Source organism: Dipteris shenzhenensis, chromosome 3, assembly GCF_047967505.1.
Source record: "Dipteris shenzhenensis isolate YYH24624 ecotype China chromosome 3, Dip_SZ_1.0, whole genome shotgun sequence".
Classification (NCBI taxonomy): Eukaryota; Viridiplantae; Streptophyta; class Polypodiopsida; order Gleicheniales; family Dipteridaceae; genus Dipteris; species Dipteris shenzhenensis.
In genome coordinates, this window is record NC_141598.1 from 31,873,285 (window position 1) to 31,892,098 (window position 18,814).

An 18,814-nucleotide genomic window follows, 5' to 3' on the forward strand; every position below is an offset into this window, starting at 1 on the left:
TGAAGCGGGCTGCTCTACGATCGTGAACGTCTCCGAGCTCTCCGGCGATGGCGATGGCGAGGACATGCACCTGTGGCCACTTGTGGCACTGATGGCGGAATTGCTGGCGCCGCCTGGCTTGCTGCTGGTGGCGCCGCCTGGCTTGCTGCTGGTGGTGCCGCCTGGCGTCGCTGGTGGCCTTGGCCCTGGCGTCGTCGGTGGCCTTGGCCCTGGCGTCGCTGGTGGCCTTGGCCCTGGCGTCGCCGGTGGCCTTGGCCCTGGCGTCGCCGGTGGCCTTGGCGCTGGCATCGCCGGTGGCCTTGGCGCTGGCGATGAACAACCTCGAAGGCTGCTAGCGCTGGCAGCGCTAGCAACTGAAGGCGCTGCTGACGGCGCTGTTTGCAGGCTGCCGCTACCTAGTGATGGCAGTGCTGCTGACTGCCTTGCGATGGCTCTGATGCTGGCTGCCTAGCGATGGCTGTGCTGATGGCTCTGATACGAGTTGTGGAAGGGGAGAGTGGGAGCACACCGACACACACAAGCAGGATAAACACAAGAAGTGTGGGGATAAAACGTATGTGTGTACCTCCCCTAGCACACAGTCAACCTTTTATATGAAAGGATAAGGTTACAACACTAAGTACAGTGTACTTAGTGTACTTAACAAATAAAGTACTAAGTGTACTAACTGTACTTGGGTGGCCATAGTGCCTTTACCCCAACAGTTATGAACGGAGACCTAATTGTTCTGCGATGGAAAGTCTGTCATGTATTTCAACCCAAGAATTTGAATTACAAGGGTATTCTGTTGAGGGATTTTCTGAATACTAAGTAACTCAAGAATTAGGGTTAATAGAAATTGCAACCAAAACAATTGGCCTCGAGGGGTTCAATTGATGGGGTTGTTCGAACAATGATTCCTCGATCTCAACCTAAGATTTTGAGTTCAAGGATACTCAATAGATAAGGTCGATAGAATCATTTACCTTCAGGTACAGATTTTATCATGCTTGTGTACGGGATATGTCAACGGAACTAACTCTGAGGATTCACGCGTTATTGGATTTCTCGAGGAGAATACTCGACGATATGTAACCTTGTTCAGAGTGAGAGATTTACTTTCCTTGGGTTGGTTATCAAAGATTGTGGCTTTGGCCTTAGATTTTCTTTGATTTGAATCTCATGGAAAGTATAGCACACTCAAACTGATACTTCGAGCATAGTTATTGGCATGGACTCATCTTCACATACAGTTTTCGAGCTTTCTGGTGAACTCAGGAGTGAGTTCTTAGAGGAGGCGAGTATGTCATGTGCATGGTGTACGTAGGGTTGAATAGCAAGTGAACATGGGTTAGTGCCTTTACCCCAACAGTTATGAACGGAGATCTAATTGTTCTGCGATGGAAAGTCTGTCATGTATTTCAACCCAAGAATTTGAATTACAAGGGTATTCCGTTGAGGGATTTTCTGAATACTAAGTAACTCAAGAATTAGGGTTAATAGAAATTGCAACCAAAACAATTGGCCTCGAGGGGTTCAATTGATGGGGTTGTTCGAACAATGATTCCTCGATCTCAACCTAAGATTTTGAGTTCAAGGATACTCAATAGATAAGGTCGATAGAATCATTTACCTTCAGGTACAGATTTTATCATGCTTGTGTACGGGATATGTCAACGGAACTAACTCTGAGGATTCACACGTTATTGGATTTCTCGAGGAGAATACTCGACGATATGTAACCTTGTTCAAAGTGAGAGATTTACTTTCCTTGGGTTGGTTATCAAAGATTGTGGCTTTGGCCTTAGATTTTCTTTGATTTGAATCTCATGGAAAGTATAGCACACTAAAACTGATACTTCGAGCATAGTTATTGGCATGGACTCATCTTCACATAGAGTTTTCGAGCTTTCTGGTGAACTCAGGAGTGAGTTCTTAGAGGAGGCGAGTATGTCATGTGCATGGTGTACGTAGGGTTGAATAGCAAGTGAACATGGGTTACGGGATAGCATAGGGCTGGATGGCTATTTTTAGCCGAGATTGCTATATATAGAGATTGATTCATATATAGTGCTCACTTTATATGGAGGGAGCTATTCATAGCATTGTGCTATCTATGGAGCTATTCATAGCATTGTGCTATCTATAGCGGGTTTCCTTCTATATAGAGGGGCCAGTGCTATTGTGTAGATCAGTTGAGCGCTCCTCAACTGATGGATGGGACTTGGACCCAGGCCGGGACTCTCGCCATCTACATGGTGGATCATAGGTGGTGTATCGAAGGTCCTTTGGACGGGCTCAAGTGGTATGGGACGCCTGGGTTAGATACGGGCCTATGGATGAGTCGAGCTGTAGCCCACGTGCTCGGGGGTGGTCGGGAGGATCAAGGCACCTGCGCTATGATTCTAGTTGTATCAAGGACGAGATTCTAGGTCGGTGATAGGGTCAGATCCTGCGAGGTCGTGTCAACACCCTAGTCAGATCGAATACTATGTACGCTGCGCAGCACCTTTTTGGGGGAGTGATCTTCCGGTGATGAAGTCGAGGAATTTAGAGTGGCTACAGATGACTGTGGGATCTAGGATAATTTAGCATAAGCCCTCAATCCCTCATCAAATAGTACAAGCAAAGTTTGCAATGACACACCTCCAGATTGATGCCATCTTTCAGATAGTGACATTCCTCCGCAGAGTTTGGGCCCTAACTCACTAGAGACTAATGAGGCTAGCACTAGAGTCATCCACGCGACCAGTCGAGAGCGGGATTGATACAGTATGGTATGCACGATTACATCTCCTCCAGCTCCATACGTCTCGGCCTTGGGGAGGGGACCAAGAGGTCCCCACTAAAATCTAATTCTACTGCGACCACTTTCTGAGAGTATCAGAGGATGGACTCATCATCAGACCCCAATACCTCAAGGAAAGAGGAGTCTCACATGCATTGAGGATCGCTATTAGCTGAGGGTTGAGGCAGGGAGGGCAACAGGGATACCCAAGGAGCAACGGCTCTGCAGGCTAAGCACGCGGGGTGAGGTCGAGACAGAGGAGCATTTTCTATGCACATGTCCAGCCTACTATGTGCCTGTTCCAGGAGGGACACGGCTTTGGCCCACTCTCACAGCTAATGCACTTCTAAGACTAGGTTTGTATCGGACTCTATCTGATTAAGATGCAACGACACAGAGAGACATGTCACTACTGCGACAGACCAGAGAGCAGCGTGAGGGGACCATGCCATAGGCTACTGAGGCAGACCGAGCACAAAGGCATGTCATAGACTACTATGCATTTGAGTCAGCTCTAGGACACAGTGGGGTGGAGGAGGACGAGCTAGTTGATATGAGGGCAGCATGGATCCGCAGAGAGAGCCGACACGACGCGACCGAGCTAGAGGCACGAAGAGGAACCAAATGACACACGATAGAGGTCAAGCCTATCTCTGCTCTCCTCAGAAGGGGCCGCCACAGACGAGGCAACACCCTTAATATAGCCCATCGGACCCAGAGATCAAGACAACCACGTCCCCCGCCACAACACGAGACAGCTCGACAGATGCAAATCCGAGATATTCTCGCAGCCCACCAGAGAGCCACTACAGTGTCCAACCAAAGGACCGCTTCTACCTTCCTCCTCACCAAACCATGGATGACTATCCTCTAGAGAGATGCTCAAGTTTTGGCAAACACGGCTGGAGAAATAAAATAGAAAACTACTTATCAAAGGCAGCTCACTCTCCACATATGCATATAGGGCATACTTTATCACCTTAAGTTTTCTTGAATGATGAGGTGTCTTCTTCAACCAATATATTATTGAAGATGTCACTCATTGCACCACTGTGAAACTTGGTTCAAGAGAAACATTTTTCTCAACTTCTATTACTTTTTTTAGCTTCCATACACTGCTTTTTGGTCTTTGTCAAAAATGAAAGAAATCATACACACCTATTAATGGTACCTCACTCTTTATATACACATATATCTCACTCTCTATACAATGAAAGAAATCATACACTCTCTATACATCTCTCACTGTATACAATGAAAGAAATCACACCCCTGGTAGCTCACTCTCTACATACACATATATGGAAAACTTTATCACTCTAAGTTTTCTTGGATGATGAGGTATCTTCTTTAACCAATACATTGATGATGTAACTCATTGCACCACTCGAAAACTGGGTTCAAGAGAAACATTTTTCTCAACTTCCATTACTTTTTTTTGGTTCCACACACCAGTTTTTGTTCTTTGTGGACAATGAAAGAAATCATCTCTCTCTCTCTCTCTCTCTCTCTCTCTCTCTCTCTCTCTCTCTCTCTCTCTCTCTCTCGCCAATATGGAATGGCCTACCCTCTCCTCCAAATCCCCCTCAACTCCATCAACCTCAACTATCAAGACTCGGTACTCCATAGTTGCAGCCGTGACACCCTCTCCGTATGTACGCAATTACCAGCAAGAAGGGTCCAAACCACCTATCATTGGACAACATGAACAGATTTATTATTTGTAGCAAGCAGTCAGAGAGTTAAGGCTTGAGCTAGCAAAAGTAAAAGCCCGACTTCAAGTTCTAGAGGGACTTGGCAAGCAGGCAGTAATTGCTAAGGTTGTGAACTCATGTAAGAATTCTCCTCCTACTCCTCAACTAGTCTCTACAGTCAAAGATATGGCTCATACTGAAGTACAATCAATCAAGAAAGAAGTGATTGAGGAGTTCGACACAAAGGCAAGCAAGACTAACATCCAGGAAGAGATAAAAGAACACGAAGCCAAACGTGATAATGCATTGAAGATTAGAGTGGGAGGGCTCCCTGAAGGATGGTTCAAAGATGATGACTTTTTCAATGAGACTTTAGCACATGTCAAAGCAGCCATGTAATGGAAGGTTGATGATGATGATGATGATGATGATGATGACGGGGCAACTAATACCCGTCACTCCAAAGGACATGCTATTCTTACACTAAGTCGCGACATATATGGATCAAGCTTCTTCAACAATCTTACAAGTTGAAAGGGACCAAGATATGGATAGCTGAGGAACTTACACGAGCTCAATTGAAGAATAAGGCAATGGAATAAGCTAAAGTCAAGGCTGCTAGGAAGGATGGAAAATGGGCAGTTTATCATGAAGGCATAGCACTAATCAAAGAGTTTAAATCCAAACCAAAAGACTCTCAGTCTTAAACTGATGTATGGCTGATTACTCTTTCAGACTATTATTTTAGGTACTCTAAATAATTGGGGTTGCTTTTGCACTCCCTGGGAGCTGCTTGTGCCCTCCCTAAACCAGATGTACTAGATGGTTTTTTATTGTCCCATAGACCTGTTGGTCTCCTTTAGACTCTCTCTCTCTCTCTCTCTCTCTCTCTCTCTCTCTCTCTCATGTGCCTCCAGATGGTTTGATAGCCAGGGGATCCAAATGAGTCGACTCCCGCCCTTTCAGTATAGCTTGGATGCCCCGTCCTGCTTGATCCCACCAGATGAGATCAACTCTATCATACGGTTAGATCTATTACAGCTCTACACGACACGGACTTGGGGAGGGGACCACAAGTTCCCCACCAAGATCCAATTCTATCGCAACCAGTTCCTTAGAATATCAGAGGACGGATTGGTCATCAAACCATCATACCTTGAGGACACGCGCATCTCACATTCGTTGAGGACTGCCATCGAACAGATGAGAGTCTCATCCCATCAGTTGGGGATAGAAGCAGGTAGAGCTATTGGCATATCAAGGAAGCAGCGGATATGCAAACTTTGCACACTAGGGGAGGTGGAGACGGAGGAGCATTCTCTATGCATATGTCTGGCATACTATGAGATTTGAGGGCAGCACCACTGCCTCTACCAGGAGGGACTTGGCTTTGGACCACTCTCGCTCGATCCACTTCCAAGACTAGGTCTGTGGCAGTCTTTGTCTGATGACGATGCAATGACATAGAGAGACTCCTTTGAGACACATTAGACAACCTGCACCAACAGTCCTACCCGAGCCAAAGATAGATGCAGCCTAGAGACATGTCACAGATTTATATGCCTTTGAGTCGGCCCCAAGATTTAACAAAGTGGCGGATGACAAGATTGACGATATGAGGGCAAAGTGAGCTAGCGGGAGGAGACAACATGGAGCGAGAATGGCTAGACCACGCACCATGGAGGTCCGGCCTATCACAGCCTTTCTCCGAGATAAGCACTCGTCACTCTTGACATGGCTCACAGGATACAGAAGTCTTGAAAACCACACCCTCCCCCGACCATTGTGCGAGAGGACACGATAGACGCACCTCCGAGATATCCTCGCATTTAACAAGAGAGCCACCATGGCACCAGGATATGCCTTTTGAGTATTTTGAGTATCTGTGTATTGTTTTTGAGTTAGAATTTTCTTTGAGTTTTTCTTAGCACTCGTGAGGCAAAAGTCTTAGCGAGCCCCTTGCTTCAGCCCATAGCGGCTTGTATGAGTTACCCTGTGATTGCACTTGTCTCATAGGGCTGCGAGGCATAGTTACTAGGGAACGAGAACATTTCAGAAATTCGGGTGTCGGAACGGGAACATTCCAAGTAGGGGAAACGGGGGAACAGGAATCGGAACGCCATGTCATACATGACATGTCATCATATGGCATATAACTATGTTAGAAAATGAAAGAAACTAACATTTTACAGCTTTAAACTTTATATATAAGCTCTAAAATACCCATTTGAAACTTTCAAAGAGCAAAAAAATTTAAAAAAATGACATTCCGGCGCCGTTTCAGTTCCGGCCTGCTATTTGGAACGGTGTTCTAGACGTTCCAGATGTCAGAATGCCGTTCCCTCGTAACTATGTCGCGAGGCCTCCCAAAGACGTTAATACATCTCTCTCTCTCTCTCTCTCTCTCTCTCTCTCTCTCTCTCTCTCTCACGTGCACACATTCACAACTGCACAAGGCTTGTCAAGCCTTGCTTCTCTTGATTCTATCTTTGCATGCTGCATTTGGAACAAGGCATGTCAGAACAAAAGACAAAGAAAGCAATGCCATGTAACACTTGCCTTTGACAGGGATAAAGGGAACTCTCTCTCCAGCTGAATCAAGCACCAATTCAAGCTCTTCCACATTTCCTTTGTCCGAGGCCTCCTCTTCAGCCACAAATGAAGTTGTGATATTCAAGACAGGAAAATTGAGTAGCTTGGATATCAAGTTGAAAACCGCTATGGAGACGCCAACAGCAGCCAGCTCCACAGAACCTGCAAGAACAAACCAGCAAACCATACGGGATCATAATTTCTTAGTAAAACGAATGGTACTTTTCAGTCCACAATCTTTGCAAAACCAGATTTTTAAACCTTTACCTCATCAATATTCGCACAATCAGCAAAGTACAAGTTGATGATAAGGCAATCAAATGCATATTTATTGGTTACAGCCAAGAGAGCAGAGGGTATTGGTTATACCAACCAAATACTGGGAAGATTATTGTCAGTAGAGATGTAATCTTTGCTGAACATTCGGCTTCTCCTCTTGTGGACTGCAAAGCTAAGCCAAAAGTTGACATGTTTGATGCCTTTGACTCTTGGTTACCTCTGCTTCCCTCAGAGGGAGACTTTGACCAGCAACATGAGCCTCCTATAGGCCCTCCAACAAGCAATGATCAGCCAATACCCCATGCTGATTTGCAGGTTTCTCTTCCAACACAAAATGATCCCACTATTCATGATGCAATGATTGAAGAAAGAGCTGTCAATAGACAGCAAAGGCAAGTTCCCAGATGGCTTCTTGACACATTGATCAGGTAATAGTCAGATGCATGGTCACTTTCTTGAGTTTGCACTCCTTGCTACAGCTTGCAATGAAGAGCCTTTGTGCCATAAAGATGCTTTTGACAGCAAAGGGTGGATGGATGCAATGAGAGCTGAGCTACAATCTATTGACACATGGGAATTAGTAGATCTCCCTTCCAGCAAGAATGCCATTGGTACCCGGTGGGTCTACAAGTTAAAAAGGAAATCTGATGGCAACATAGATCGACACAAAGCCCGTCTTGTTGCAAAAGTGTATGCCCAACAACAAGGCATTGACTTTGAGGAGACCTTTGCTCCCACTTCCAGCATTACTACTATTAGATGTGTTATTGCCATTGCAGCCCATCACCATTGGCAAGTGCACCAGCTTGACATCAAGACTGCCTTTCTTCATGGGGATCTGCAGGAAGAAGTTTAGTTTACACAACCTCTTGGCTTTGAGGTTGTTGGATAGGTATGCCGGCTGAGAAAAGCCCTTTATGATTTGAAGCAGGCACCCAGGGCATGGTATGCCAAAATTAATGCACACTTACTATCCCTTGGTTTTCAGAATAGCCCCACAGTGCCCACTCTTTATGTCTGTGGGAGTAGTTCTGATTTTTTAGTGCTGATTTCATATGTGGATGACATGCTGATCACGGGCCCTGATACTCGGTATATTGCAGCTTTCAAGGCTGATTTGCAGCAAGCTTTTGAAATGTCAGACATGGGACAGCTGCACTATTATTTGGGCATTCAGTTTGCTCATGTTGAGGGGGGTATCATGATGTCACAGTCCAAGTATATTGGACAGCTCCTTGATTTTGAGGATTGCAAGCCAATCTCTACTCCAGTGGACCCTCGATTCAAATTTTCAGCTCATGATAGGAGCCCACCATGTGATATGACTCTTTACCAGCAAGTTGTTGGATGTCTCATTTACTTATGCCACACCAGACCTGACTTACAGTGTGCAGTATCCCAGCTCAGCAGGTTCATGCACATGCCCAGTTCCCAGCATTGGCACGCACTGAAGAGAGTCTTCAAATATCTCAAAGGCACTCAAGATTTAGCCCTCTTCTATGGTGATCAGGGTTCACTTACCATGCATGCTTACACGGATAGTCACAGGGCAGGTTGTTCCGAAACCAGAGTGTCACATACCGGCAATTGTTTTTTGCTTGGCAGTTCATGTATCTCTTGGCTCAGCAAGAAGCAACCAACAGTTGCCACATGCAGCTGTGAGGCTGAGTACAGGGCAGCCTCACCGCTACAGTAGAGTGTGTCTGGCTTCGACAGTTAGTTACAGATCTTGGTATTCGCCAAACATCCTCCAGTATGGTCTACACTAACAGCCAGAGTGCTTTGGCCATTGCGCATAATCCAGTGTTTCATGCGCATACCAAGCACATTGAAGTTCACTATCATTATGTTCGAGAGCGGTTGTCAGCAAGAGACATAGAGTTGTCCTACCTTCCCACAGAGGACAACATAGCAAATATATTTACAAAGGCACTTCCTCGTCCCAAGTTCAAAGCTTTCGACAGGCTTTACACTTGGTTCCCTTTGTTACATGATCTGACATACCTCGTACATTCGTAGGTGGCTATATCCTTTTGGATGAACATGTGACACCATGACCAGAAAATACCAGGTATTTTGAGACGTTTCCAGAATACTTCAGCCCATACCACGAGGGGGGTTTGTAGGCCATCTTCTCCCGGTCGTAGTGATGCCCTATGGGCCTTGGTATGTGCCTTGTAGGCATAGTTATAGGCACTTTAGTGCACCTTCCAAAATGAGAACTCAATTATTGACTAGAACTCTGATAGGTAATAAGGGAACAACTGAGAGAGAGAGAGAGAGAGAGAGAGAGAGTTATTGACAATAGAGAAAGAGAGAGGGACTCCAGGGCTGGCGCTGACAGAGAATCAGCTTCTAGCCATCCCAATCCACAAGGAGAAAGCTTGCAACAATCACCACTTCCATCCAACATTAGTTGCAAGCACTAGTTATCTAGAAAGAGAGAGTATTTTCAACTTGAAACGGTGCTGCAAATAAGACAAACTTGAGATTCCAGACTCCCCTTATGACTTGACTCCTTTGGAGATGGAGTCTTTGATGCTTTTGCAGCCCTCTTGGATGGGAAGAGTGAGAACAAGAGGTTGGAGTGAGAACAACTCAGAAAAGAGGCCTGTAAAAATCTGGTTACTAATCCCCTCCTCCCTCTCCTCCGCCTCTCGCCACGCTGCCGCCGCGCCACCCTCCTTCCGCCCCTCCTTCCTTCTCCGCCTCCTCCTCGCGCTGCGCTACCACACACCCGCCTCCCTTCCTCCCCCTTCCCCACCTTTGCGCCACGCTGCCACCCCCCCATCCCCTCCCTCCTCTCCTCCTTGCCTCCCCGCCTCCGCCCCGCGCCACGCCGCCACACCCCCGCCTCTCCTCCCTCCCCTTCCCCGCCTTTGCGCCGCGCTGCCACTCCCTCCCTCCTCCTTTCCTTCCCCTCCCTCGCCATTCTCTCTCCCCGCTGCCGTCTCTCCTCCCCCCGCTTCCTCTTGCATCTCCATCCCTCCTTCTTTTCTTCCCCGCCTCCGCCTCCATTCCTCCCTCCCTCGCCTCTGCCATTTCTTTTCCCCCGCCTTTTGGAGCTTTCGCAGTTTGTCAGTGCGTTATGGCGGCCGTAAGCCCGGAACCGGTGGCCCAAACGGACCCCCCCTTCCTTCGGCCTACCGCATAACACTGACAGAGCATCAGGTCTCCTTAGTGAAGCAGGCTGCCAATGACTTTTCCTAGACTTCCGTTTATGGAAGAGTCATTGGCTACGCCCCTTCACGAGCACACATCAGAGACTAGCTGCAGTCCACCCTATACCTTGAGAACAGTCACATTGAGGAGGTCGCACTCATGGGACGTGGTATCTTCTAGCTCAAGCTCTCCTCGGCACAAGCTGCGAGTGATATGGTCAGACGGTCCCCTACCTCTGTGGGTGGGAAGATCATCCTTATGGTCCCATGGTATAGGGGTTTCAGTGTAGTGGACTTCGATGCCCGCTTCTGCATCCCCCGCCATCCAGTTACCCTCATCTTCCCAAGCCTCACAACAGCGCACTTTGGCTGCCTCATGCAGGACACCTTCGTTGATGCGGCGGCAGCCCAAGGGGTGCCACTCATCAAAGTGGCAGTCCTAGATCCGCAGAGTATCCCCTCGGAGTTCGAGATTGAGATGGACACAGGTGTGGTGACGCAGCGCATTATGGTCACTGGTCGCCCATATCACTGTCTGAGATGCCACGGCTTCGGGCACCAGGCACGCTCTTGCCCTCGCTTCACGAGGACAGAACCTCCGATGGCCCCCAGCCAAACAACTCAGGATCCCCCCCCGCCAGGCATCGACAACCCCTCCAGAAGGGGAAGGCTGGACTGAGGTCAAAAGGAAACGGAAAGGAACAAAACAATAACCAAAAAGCCCCCTCTCCAGCAAGAGACCCCTGTGGTCACCAGTCAGCAGCAGCCCGGTAAGGGAAAGGAGAAAGGGAAGGAGAAGGTCAACCAGCCTCCTCCTCACCCTTCACCTCACCCCCCTCCTCCTCCCCCCTCCTCCTCAGTTCCCCTACCTCCCCCCCCTCCGGGACCCCCCCCGGCACCTTTGGTTTCAGCCCTCCCCTCTCCCCCGAGCATGATTCCGCGAGAACCCCCCCTCCTCCTGCGGCCCCGAAGCTAGCACAGACCTCCTCCGCGCCTACCCCCCTTGGCCCGGTGGAGGGGAGAGGCCCTTCCCTGCAGACGGCCAGCACCACTCCAACTCTTTCGACGGCCAGCACCCCTCTTTCTGGTTCTGACTCCTCATCTTCGTCCCCCCACCCAAGGGCAGCTCCTAGAGCTCTACCTTTGAAGTTCTACCGAGCAAGACCTTGGGATTACTTGAATGCAGCTGGTATTGGCTCCTTCCCTGCATGCCTAGACATCAGCATCTTCTTCCTCCGAAAGGGGGCGGAGGGTAAGGTGTTCGTCCTCGCCCCCCATGATGGTCCTAGCTATTCCTTCACTATCACTAGTGACGGGAATGAGCAATGGACGAATGAAAATGTTTGGGAGACGATTCGTGATCAGTCCTAGGAGCAGGTACAGGACTGGATTGGTAGCAGAGCAGCGGAGCTTCTTCAGCAGCAGTGGAAGGAGGGTGACGTTCGTCTGAGATGGCGCCACAGCGCCAAACAGTTCCGCCTTTTTAGTCATCATTCGACCACCTCTAGAGTGGATCTACGCCGAAGGGCTCCGCCCTTGGAGGACCTCAGGTAGTGGGCTTCTAAAGTATTTCCCTGACGGAGGCTTCGAGTTGGTTAGAGAGAGCTAGCAGTAGTAGGTACGGCACGTGGGATCCAGGCTCGGCGAGCGGAGATTGATGCTGCCATTCCTGCAGGTTGGAGTATTCCCATGATCACCAGACAGCTCCTCCTAGGAGATGAGAGGTGGCTAGGGCAGTTCACACCCCGCAGCATTCCTTTGGTGGTTGCAGGCCATTTCTTGGATTCCTCGATTCATTTCTTCTCCGTCGCCGATGGTAGCCGTCTCCAGAGCAAAGAGGCCGTGATCGACCCCCAGCTTCCCTAGCAGCGCCTTCGCATCATAGGGCTGCAAGGGAAAGCGTGGCATATAGACCCCCTGATTGTGCAGGACCAGGACTGGAGACTCTGGATTTGGGAGGGCCGCTCCTTGATAGAGGTGGAGTGGGACCCAGGGGAGTGGCGTTGGCCACCACTCGAGACCTCAGAGAACCCTGCCCCCTTCTTCTCATATAGCGCGCGTATCGGTAGGCGTGCTCTTGGGGCTCTCCAACGCAAGCTACCCACCCAGGCACATAGCTGGTATGCCCAAGGGATATCTCTGGTCTTTCTTCGTACATTCTGAAAGACTCTATGGGCAAGCTGGCGGCCAAGGAAGATCTCTTACTTTCTTTGGATGGTGGTCCATAAGGGGCTACCAGTTGGGAGATGGCTGAGGCAGATGGGGCAGGAGGGGCACTGCCAGATGTGTTTTTAGGAGGAGGAAACCCTGAAGCACTGCCTTTGGAGCTGTTCGCATGCTCAGACAGTGTGGAAGGGAGTCATGGGGATCTTAGCAAGGGCTACACCCGAGCTAGGACCGGTCACTTGGGGAGCCATTTGCTAGTGCAGCACCAAGGTGGGACATCGCTTGGCTTACGAGTTCTCTCAACAGGATCCAGTTTTCTTCACCTGGGCATACATGGAAAGCTTCCCCTGGCATCTAACAGAGACAGATGCAGGAGCGATGACTCGGCACCCAGTTTGGAAGATCATAGGGAGTATTGTAGGCTGGCATATCTGGACTTCCAGATGCGCGCAGACCCTAGGAGATCAAGCTTCTTCTGCTACCCAGACCCTAGCGGACATCTGGAGCACGATCAATCATACGCTCAAGGGTCAGTGGGATCAGATCCAGGGGGACTCCCGGGCAGGGAAGGAGAAGAGACGGCGCTTCCTTCGCGACTGGGACCATCAAGAGCTTTTCTTCAAGCACTCTGCTCAGAGTCTTTAGTGGCATTACCCGCCCCCACCGTGGCTGTTTGTCCACACTCATATGATTATGCCCTGAGAGGCTTGTAACTATTTTGTTACCACGGGCTGTATCCGTTTTGTGATTATAGCCCGCTGGCCTTTAGGCCTTCTTGTACTCTCGTTTTCAAGCAATATAACTAGCACTACTTTTTGCGGAAAAAAAAAAAAAGAAAAGAGGCCTGTAGACTAGAGAGAGAAAATCTCAAAGGAGTGATGCTTTTAGAAAGAGAGTGTCATGGCTGCTCCCAGGCTAGCAGATGGGAAAGAGATGCTGCTGCTGTCCCAAAAGTGCAGAGAAGAGGCTGATTTCTGCATGGGAAGGGCTGGAACAGTAGAGCGAGAAAGATTGCTAGGGAGTAATGCTTTAGAGAGAGAGTGTTATGGCTGCTCCCAGACAGGGGAAGGAGGAGACGTACTGCTATTGCTCTGGAGGAGAGGAGAGGGCTGATTTCTGCAGAGGGAAAGAGCCTAACTTGTAGAGAGAGAATTTCTGCACAGTAGAGAGAGAAAGACTGGAAGAGGAGAGAGAGCTTGCAGCAAGAGAGAGAAGGGCTTGGAGAGGAGTTGGCTGTTGGCTGATCCCAAAGGGTGGAGGAGGAGCTGCTGCATCAAGGGAGAGAGGGAGAGAAGCTAAAAAACGAGTTTTTCTATCCAAGAATGGGAGGGGGAAGGCCCTCTTTTATAGGCTGAGCCCCCCCCTCAGCCAAGGATAGGAGGAGGGACACTTCGCAGCAGATTTTGTTGGGGTGGGACACCCAGGAGGCCAGCCAGAAGCTTGCCCCAAATCTTCCTGATTTGGGGCCAACCACTTGTTCCAGGTGCCCCTGGCACTTGCCCCTCAGGATGCCACATGAGTGGGGCAGCTGTCCTGGCTGCCAGCTCAGCTGCCACATGGCAGACTGCCACGTGTCACTCCCAAAACCCTAACAAATAGAAAGTGGTCAGAATTCAATTTTGATTTCCCCGACAAGTTCCTAGCAGTTAGCCCTATTAATTGGCATACTCTAGGGTCACAAATGAGCCATAACTTAGCTCATTAGTTTGTCGTCTTATCTTATATCTCCATGTCTCTTTGGCATGCTTCCAGGCTCACACCCAAACAGTGTCACAAGAAACATTTCGTCTGTTTCGCCGTTTCGTGGTTTCCATAGGTTTTGTTTCGTTTCGTTTCGTGTTGTCAGACAAATTGAAATGATAATATATATATTCAAGGAGAGTGGCTACTAAGATATGTTATACTCAAGTTTAGAGTTAACAAAGAGGAATATACGTCAAGACACCCAAAAAGGATATTTGAAACACCAACACATTCTTCAAATTTATTTCAAGCTTTCAATCTTTGATTCTCAAGTTTCAACTTTAGCTAAATCAATCTTTAAGGATTGAAAAGCATATGTATTCTAGAATCTAGATATATGAACATTGAATCATTTGAAAAAACAAAAAAAAATTGTTTTAAAAAGTATTACAAGATTTGGGCGAAACAACGTTTCGTGCAGAGCGTTTCGTCCACTTTCGAAATGTTTCGTGACAAAACGTTTCGTCGTATTTTGACAGGACGAAACGTGTTTTCATGTGACTATGCACCCAAAGCCTAGAGACATTCTCCTAAATGGGTGCTAGGTCAGTATACAATCTGTGCATTTGATTGGTCCCATAAAGCGGGTACTAAAGTGGAGTGTGATTTCCAATGTCCCTCCTAAAGGAGGTCATAACTCTGTGGGACACTAATGCCCGTAACCCCAACAAAGGGGGTCCACCTTCAAATGCTAGACCTTGCCCCCATGTACCTAACTGAACAATAGGAAAAACATTTTTATTCTTTTGCAAAACATATCAGATATAAATCTAAAAGAAATTACCAAGCAAGTGGATACGGTGTGAAGCCAAGTGACAACAAGATACCCGGGTGATGGATGTAGAGAATCAAACAAACATTTCCTGGAGTGATATGTTTTGTGGCACCGCTATCAAAGTACCAATTATTCAATGTCTCATTGACATTGAAAGCACATGAATCCTTAGAAGGATAATAACTGCGAGTCAGAAAAGCATAAGAGTCATCTTCAGATGTGGCTGTAATATCTGGAGCAACCACCTATAAATCAAGACTGCAAGTCAAAAAAGCATACTGTTCTTCCACTAAGTTGGCTGAAGCATCACCACCATCATGTGCATGAGGAGCTGAATCAATGACAGCCATACTAGAATCCTTTTTCTTTTCCTTCGCAATTCTTTTCTCTTGCATTCCCCTATGTAGTGACCCAGCTTCTTGCAATAATGACAAACACCTTTCTCTTGGGCTTCTCTACTGTCCATAATCAGCTTTATGCTCATGTTAAGGCTGATTTGCATGCTGCTTATGCTGCCCCTTCCCTTTGGTCTTGAATTTTGAAAGCATTGCATGTTCAAAAGCTCGTGAAGCCATGTTCTTCCTCGTTTGTTCTTCCTACAACAAAAGTCCTATCAACTCATGAGAGGGTTGGCACCCCCCCTCAATGACAAATTCAAGGAGGTGTGAAAGCCAAGATAAGACTCAGAAAGAGAATTCAGAGTGGTCATGACCATCTCTGAATCTGGAATTATCTCATCAATATTCAACAATTACTCTCTCAAATCCTGAAGTTTAGTGAGGTGCTCAGACATGGAGTCACCCTCATCCATATGAGTATGAGTCAACTCTCTCTTCAGGAATGAGAACCTAGCATCATTGCGGGCTGAAAACATACTCTCCAAAATATCCCAAGTTGCCTTCGAGGTCTTGCATGACCGAATGTGCGGAATGATAAACCTTTTGACAGAAAGGGAGATAGCTAAAAGTGCTAGTGCATCACATGAATCCCACCTTTTCTAATCCTGTGTAGGAGCCGCCGCTGTAGCAGCTGCTGCACCTAGCAATTGTCCTGCATCTTGAGCTTGTCCTCTACCCTTCCTCCACCTTGTTGAGGAGGAGTAGCAGGTGCAACCACATTCTCTGGCCGTGGCTCATTCCCATTGATATAGTCCCATAAGTGTTTACCAAATAGGATATTGCAAACCATAAAACTCCATAGGAGTAGTTGGTACCATCCAACTTATCCTCATGTGTGAGGACTCCAAACACTTCAATGGGATTGTTCTGGGCCATCACTCCCAAAGAAAATACAGCAAATACCAACAAAAATATTCCTTTCTGGGAATGAAGGTGCACAACACAAATCCCTGCTGGGATATTGATGCAAACTGCCCACTTCTGGAAAAAAACCAGCCAATCAATGGCTCAAAATGCAACAGCCCACAAGCATAAATTCAATTGAATCTCTGCCAAACACCTGCAAAAAATCCAAAAGCCCAAATATAGGAAAATGGGTGTCCAAAACCAAAGGATAGCTTGCTGTCTCAGCCTATCAAAGGCTCAAAATGCACCCAAATGTTCTGCAAATGGCCAAAGACTGCCAAAAAACACTGCAAAAAATGGCAATTGTCTACAACGTGACTCAATCTGAGTCCAAAAATGCATGCAAAGTGTCCAAGTACCTCACACACTAGGAAATTGCAGCCCAATCACAAAAGCCCCGATTTCTACAGGGAAATTGCAATCAAAAGAGGGCAAATTTCCCAAAAGCCCCAAATTTTAACCAAAATTGCAATTCTCCTGCAAAAGCCAAACACTACCCCAAATGCAAACCAAACACTGGCCCAAATGCAGAAATGCTTATGTGCAAGGCACCTAGATCAATGTGTGAACAAGCTGTACGGCCAGCAGCTGAACTGGCTGATAACAAGTAGTAAAGACTGCTTGTTCGGTAGCTACACGACTAGGCAAGCACACAGGTCACGGGGCAGATGCACGTATGGATAGGGAGGTTGCAGTAGCGTACGGCACCTTGTGCAGAAGACTAACCTGTACGGACTGTTGTCCGTACAGTGTATGGACGACTAGACGTGCCCTGAGCAGGTATGGCTAACAGGCTGGCGCAGTGTACGACAACGGTGTACGGACGACTGGTTGGCTCAAGTACACAATACAGTCGCTAGCTATACAACTGGATAGCGAGGGTAGTACGAACAAATAGCATGTGTTGTACGGACAGCAGCAGAACTGTACGACCAGGAGCAGTCGACTATACGGCCAGGTAACAGGATCGGTACGGACAAGTGACTGCGCAACCGTACAGTAGCAAAGCACAATGCTGAGCGACCAGAGTGTACGGCCAGCACGAGAGGGTGAGCAGATGGTTGATAGGCAAGGAGCAAGAAGCTGGCTCTAATTCCAAATGTGAGCAAAGGGTGTGAGTAAGGTGAGCAAGAGTGTGAACAGGAAGGAAAGCAACGTAAGTTGTATTACAAGAGATGGAAAACAACATACAAAACTTGGCGTTTGTCAAAGTGACAAAACCCTAACTAACCCAACCACTAACTACTACCTGTAGTTGGGTATCCTAATTGTGGTTAGGGGGGAAAACCTCTACTGAGGGAAAAGTGTCCCTAACCCACTTATTAGTCATACATTGGTCACTGCCATGAATTATGGCGATAATTCCAACAAAGGGAGAGTAGAGTCCCCAGCAATAGGCACCTACAAAGGGCCTATGTACAAGCTGATAAAAGAGCGGCAAGTCGGCAGAAGACTTACAAAGGAGCTGGTAGGCAGCAGCATAAGAGAATGGAGGGTGAAAGCCTCCCATATGGAAAAAGGGGAGTTCTCATTGTGAAGGCTTTTGGCGCCTGCTTTAAGCTTGCCTTAGAGACTGGTGATAAAGACTTTGAGGAGTTTGAGATGTTGACCAGTAAAAGTGATATGGTGGCTTCACCATGGTTACCTAGTTACATTATCCTAGAAGTACCATGTGGTGAGCCAATTAGAACTTTTCAGACTTGGGAGACTTCGTGCTTTGCATAATTCGGATTGTTCTCAACTTACAAGGGGGACAGCTTGATGTACCTGACCGGCAGTTCCAGAGACAGTTGGTGTTGCACATATGAAACCTTCGTCTTGGAATGGCTCGCATGTTTGGGGCCGGACCTGATGGAGCAGGAGATGCAGAGCCATGGACCCAATTTCAGAGCCACCTTCAAATAGTTCCAGAGAGATTCTCCAAGCGAGCTGATGGAGCATCTGCATTGACATGTAGGCCCACTGTGCTGCATCTTAGTTAGGGCAACCAATTTATACATGGGCCACCCTGGTCAGCACATATGGATGACATTAGGACCTCGTTTAAGGCTGGATATGAGCCCAGTGAGTGGGCAGAATGGCTGGGAGAACCCCCAGCAATAGGTGCTTGCAAAGGGCCTATGTACAGGATGATAGAAGAGCAGCAAGTCGGCAGCATGGAGAGCCGCCGCAGGTGCTCGTTGGGTCTGCAGCAGTCGACAGACAGGCAGTAGCAGATCGGGGCAGGAGACAAGTCACAGACCTGTTGGCCTGCCATGTGGCACAGGTCAGCAGTGGGCCAGACTGAGTCAGCTCAGGGTCAGCACACTGAATCGGCAGTTTGGTGGGCCAGT

The 18,814-nt window shown here is 47.9% G+C and overlaps 1 protein-coding gene across 1 annotated transcript in view; it reads right to left on the reverse strand.

Moving 5' to 3' along the window:
• LOC147903664 (protein DETOXIFICATION 42-like) overlaps nucleotides 1–18,814 on the reverse strand; it is a 75,873-nt gene that overhangs the window by 40,659 nt on the left and 16,400 nt on the right. The window contains exon 4 of the mRNA XM_087400498.1: nucleotides 7,021–7,215. Coding sequence (XP_087256624.1) covers nucleotides 7,021–7,215 — 195 coding nt within the window. The remainder of the gene's footprint in view (nucleotides 1–7,020; nucleotides 7,216–18,814) is intronic.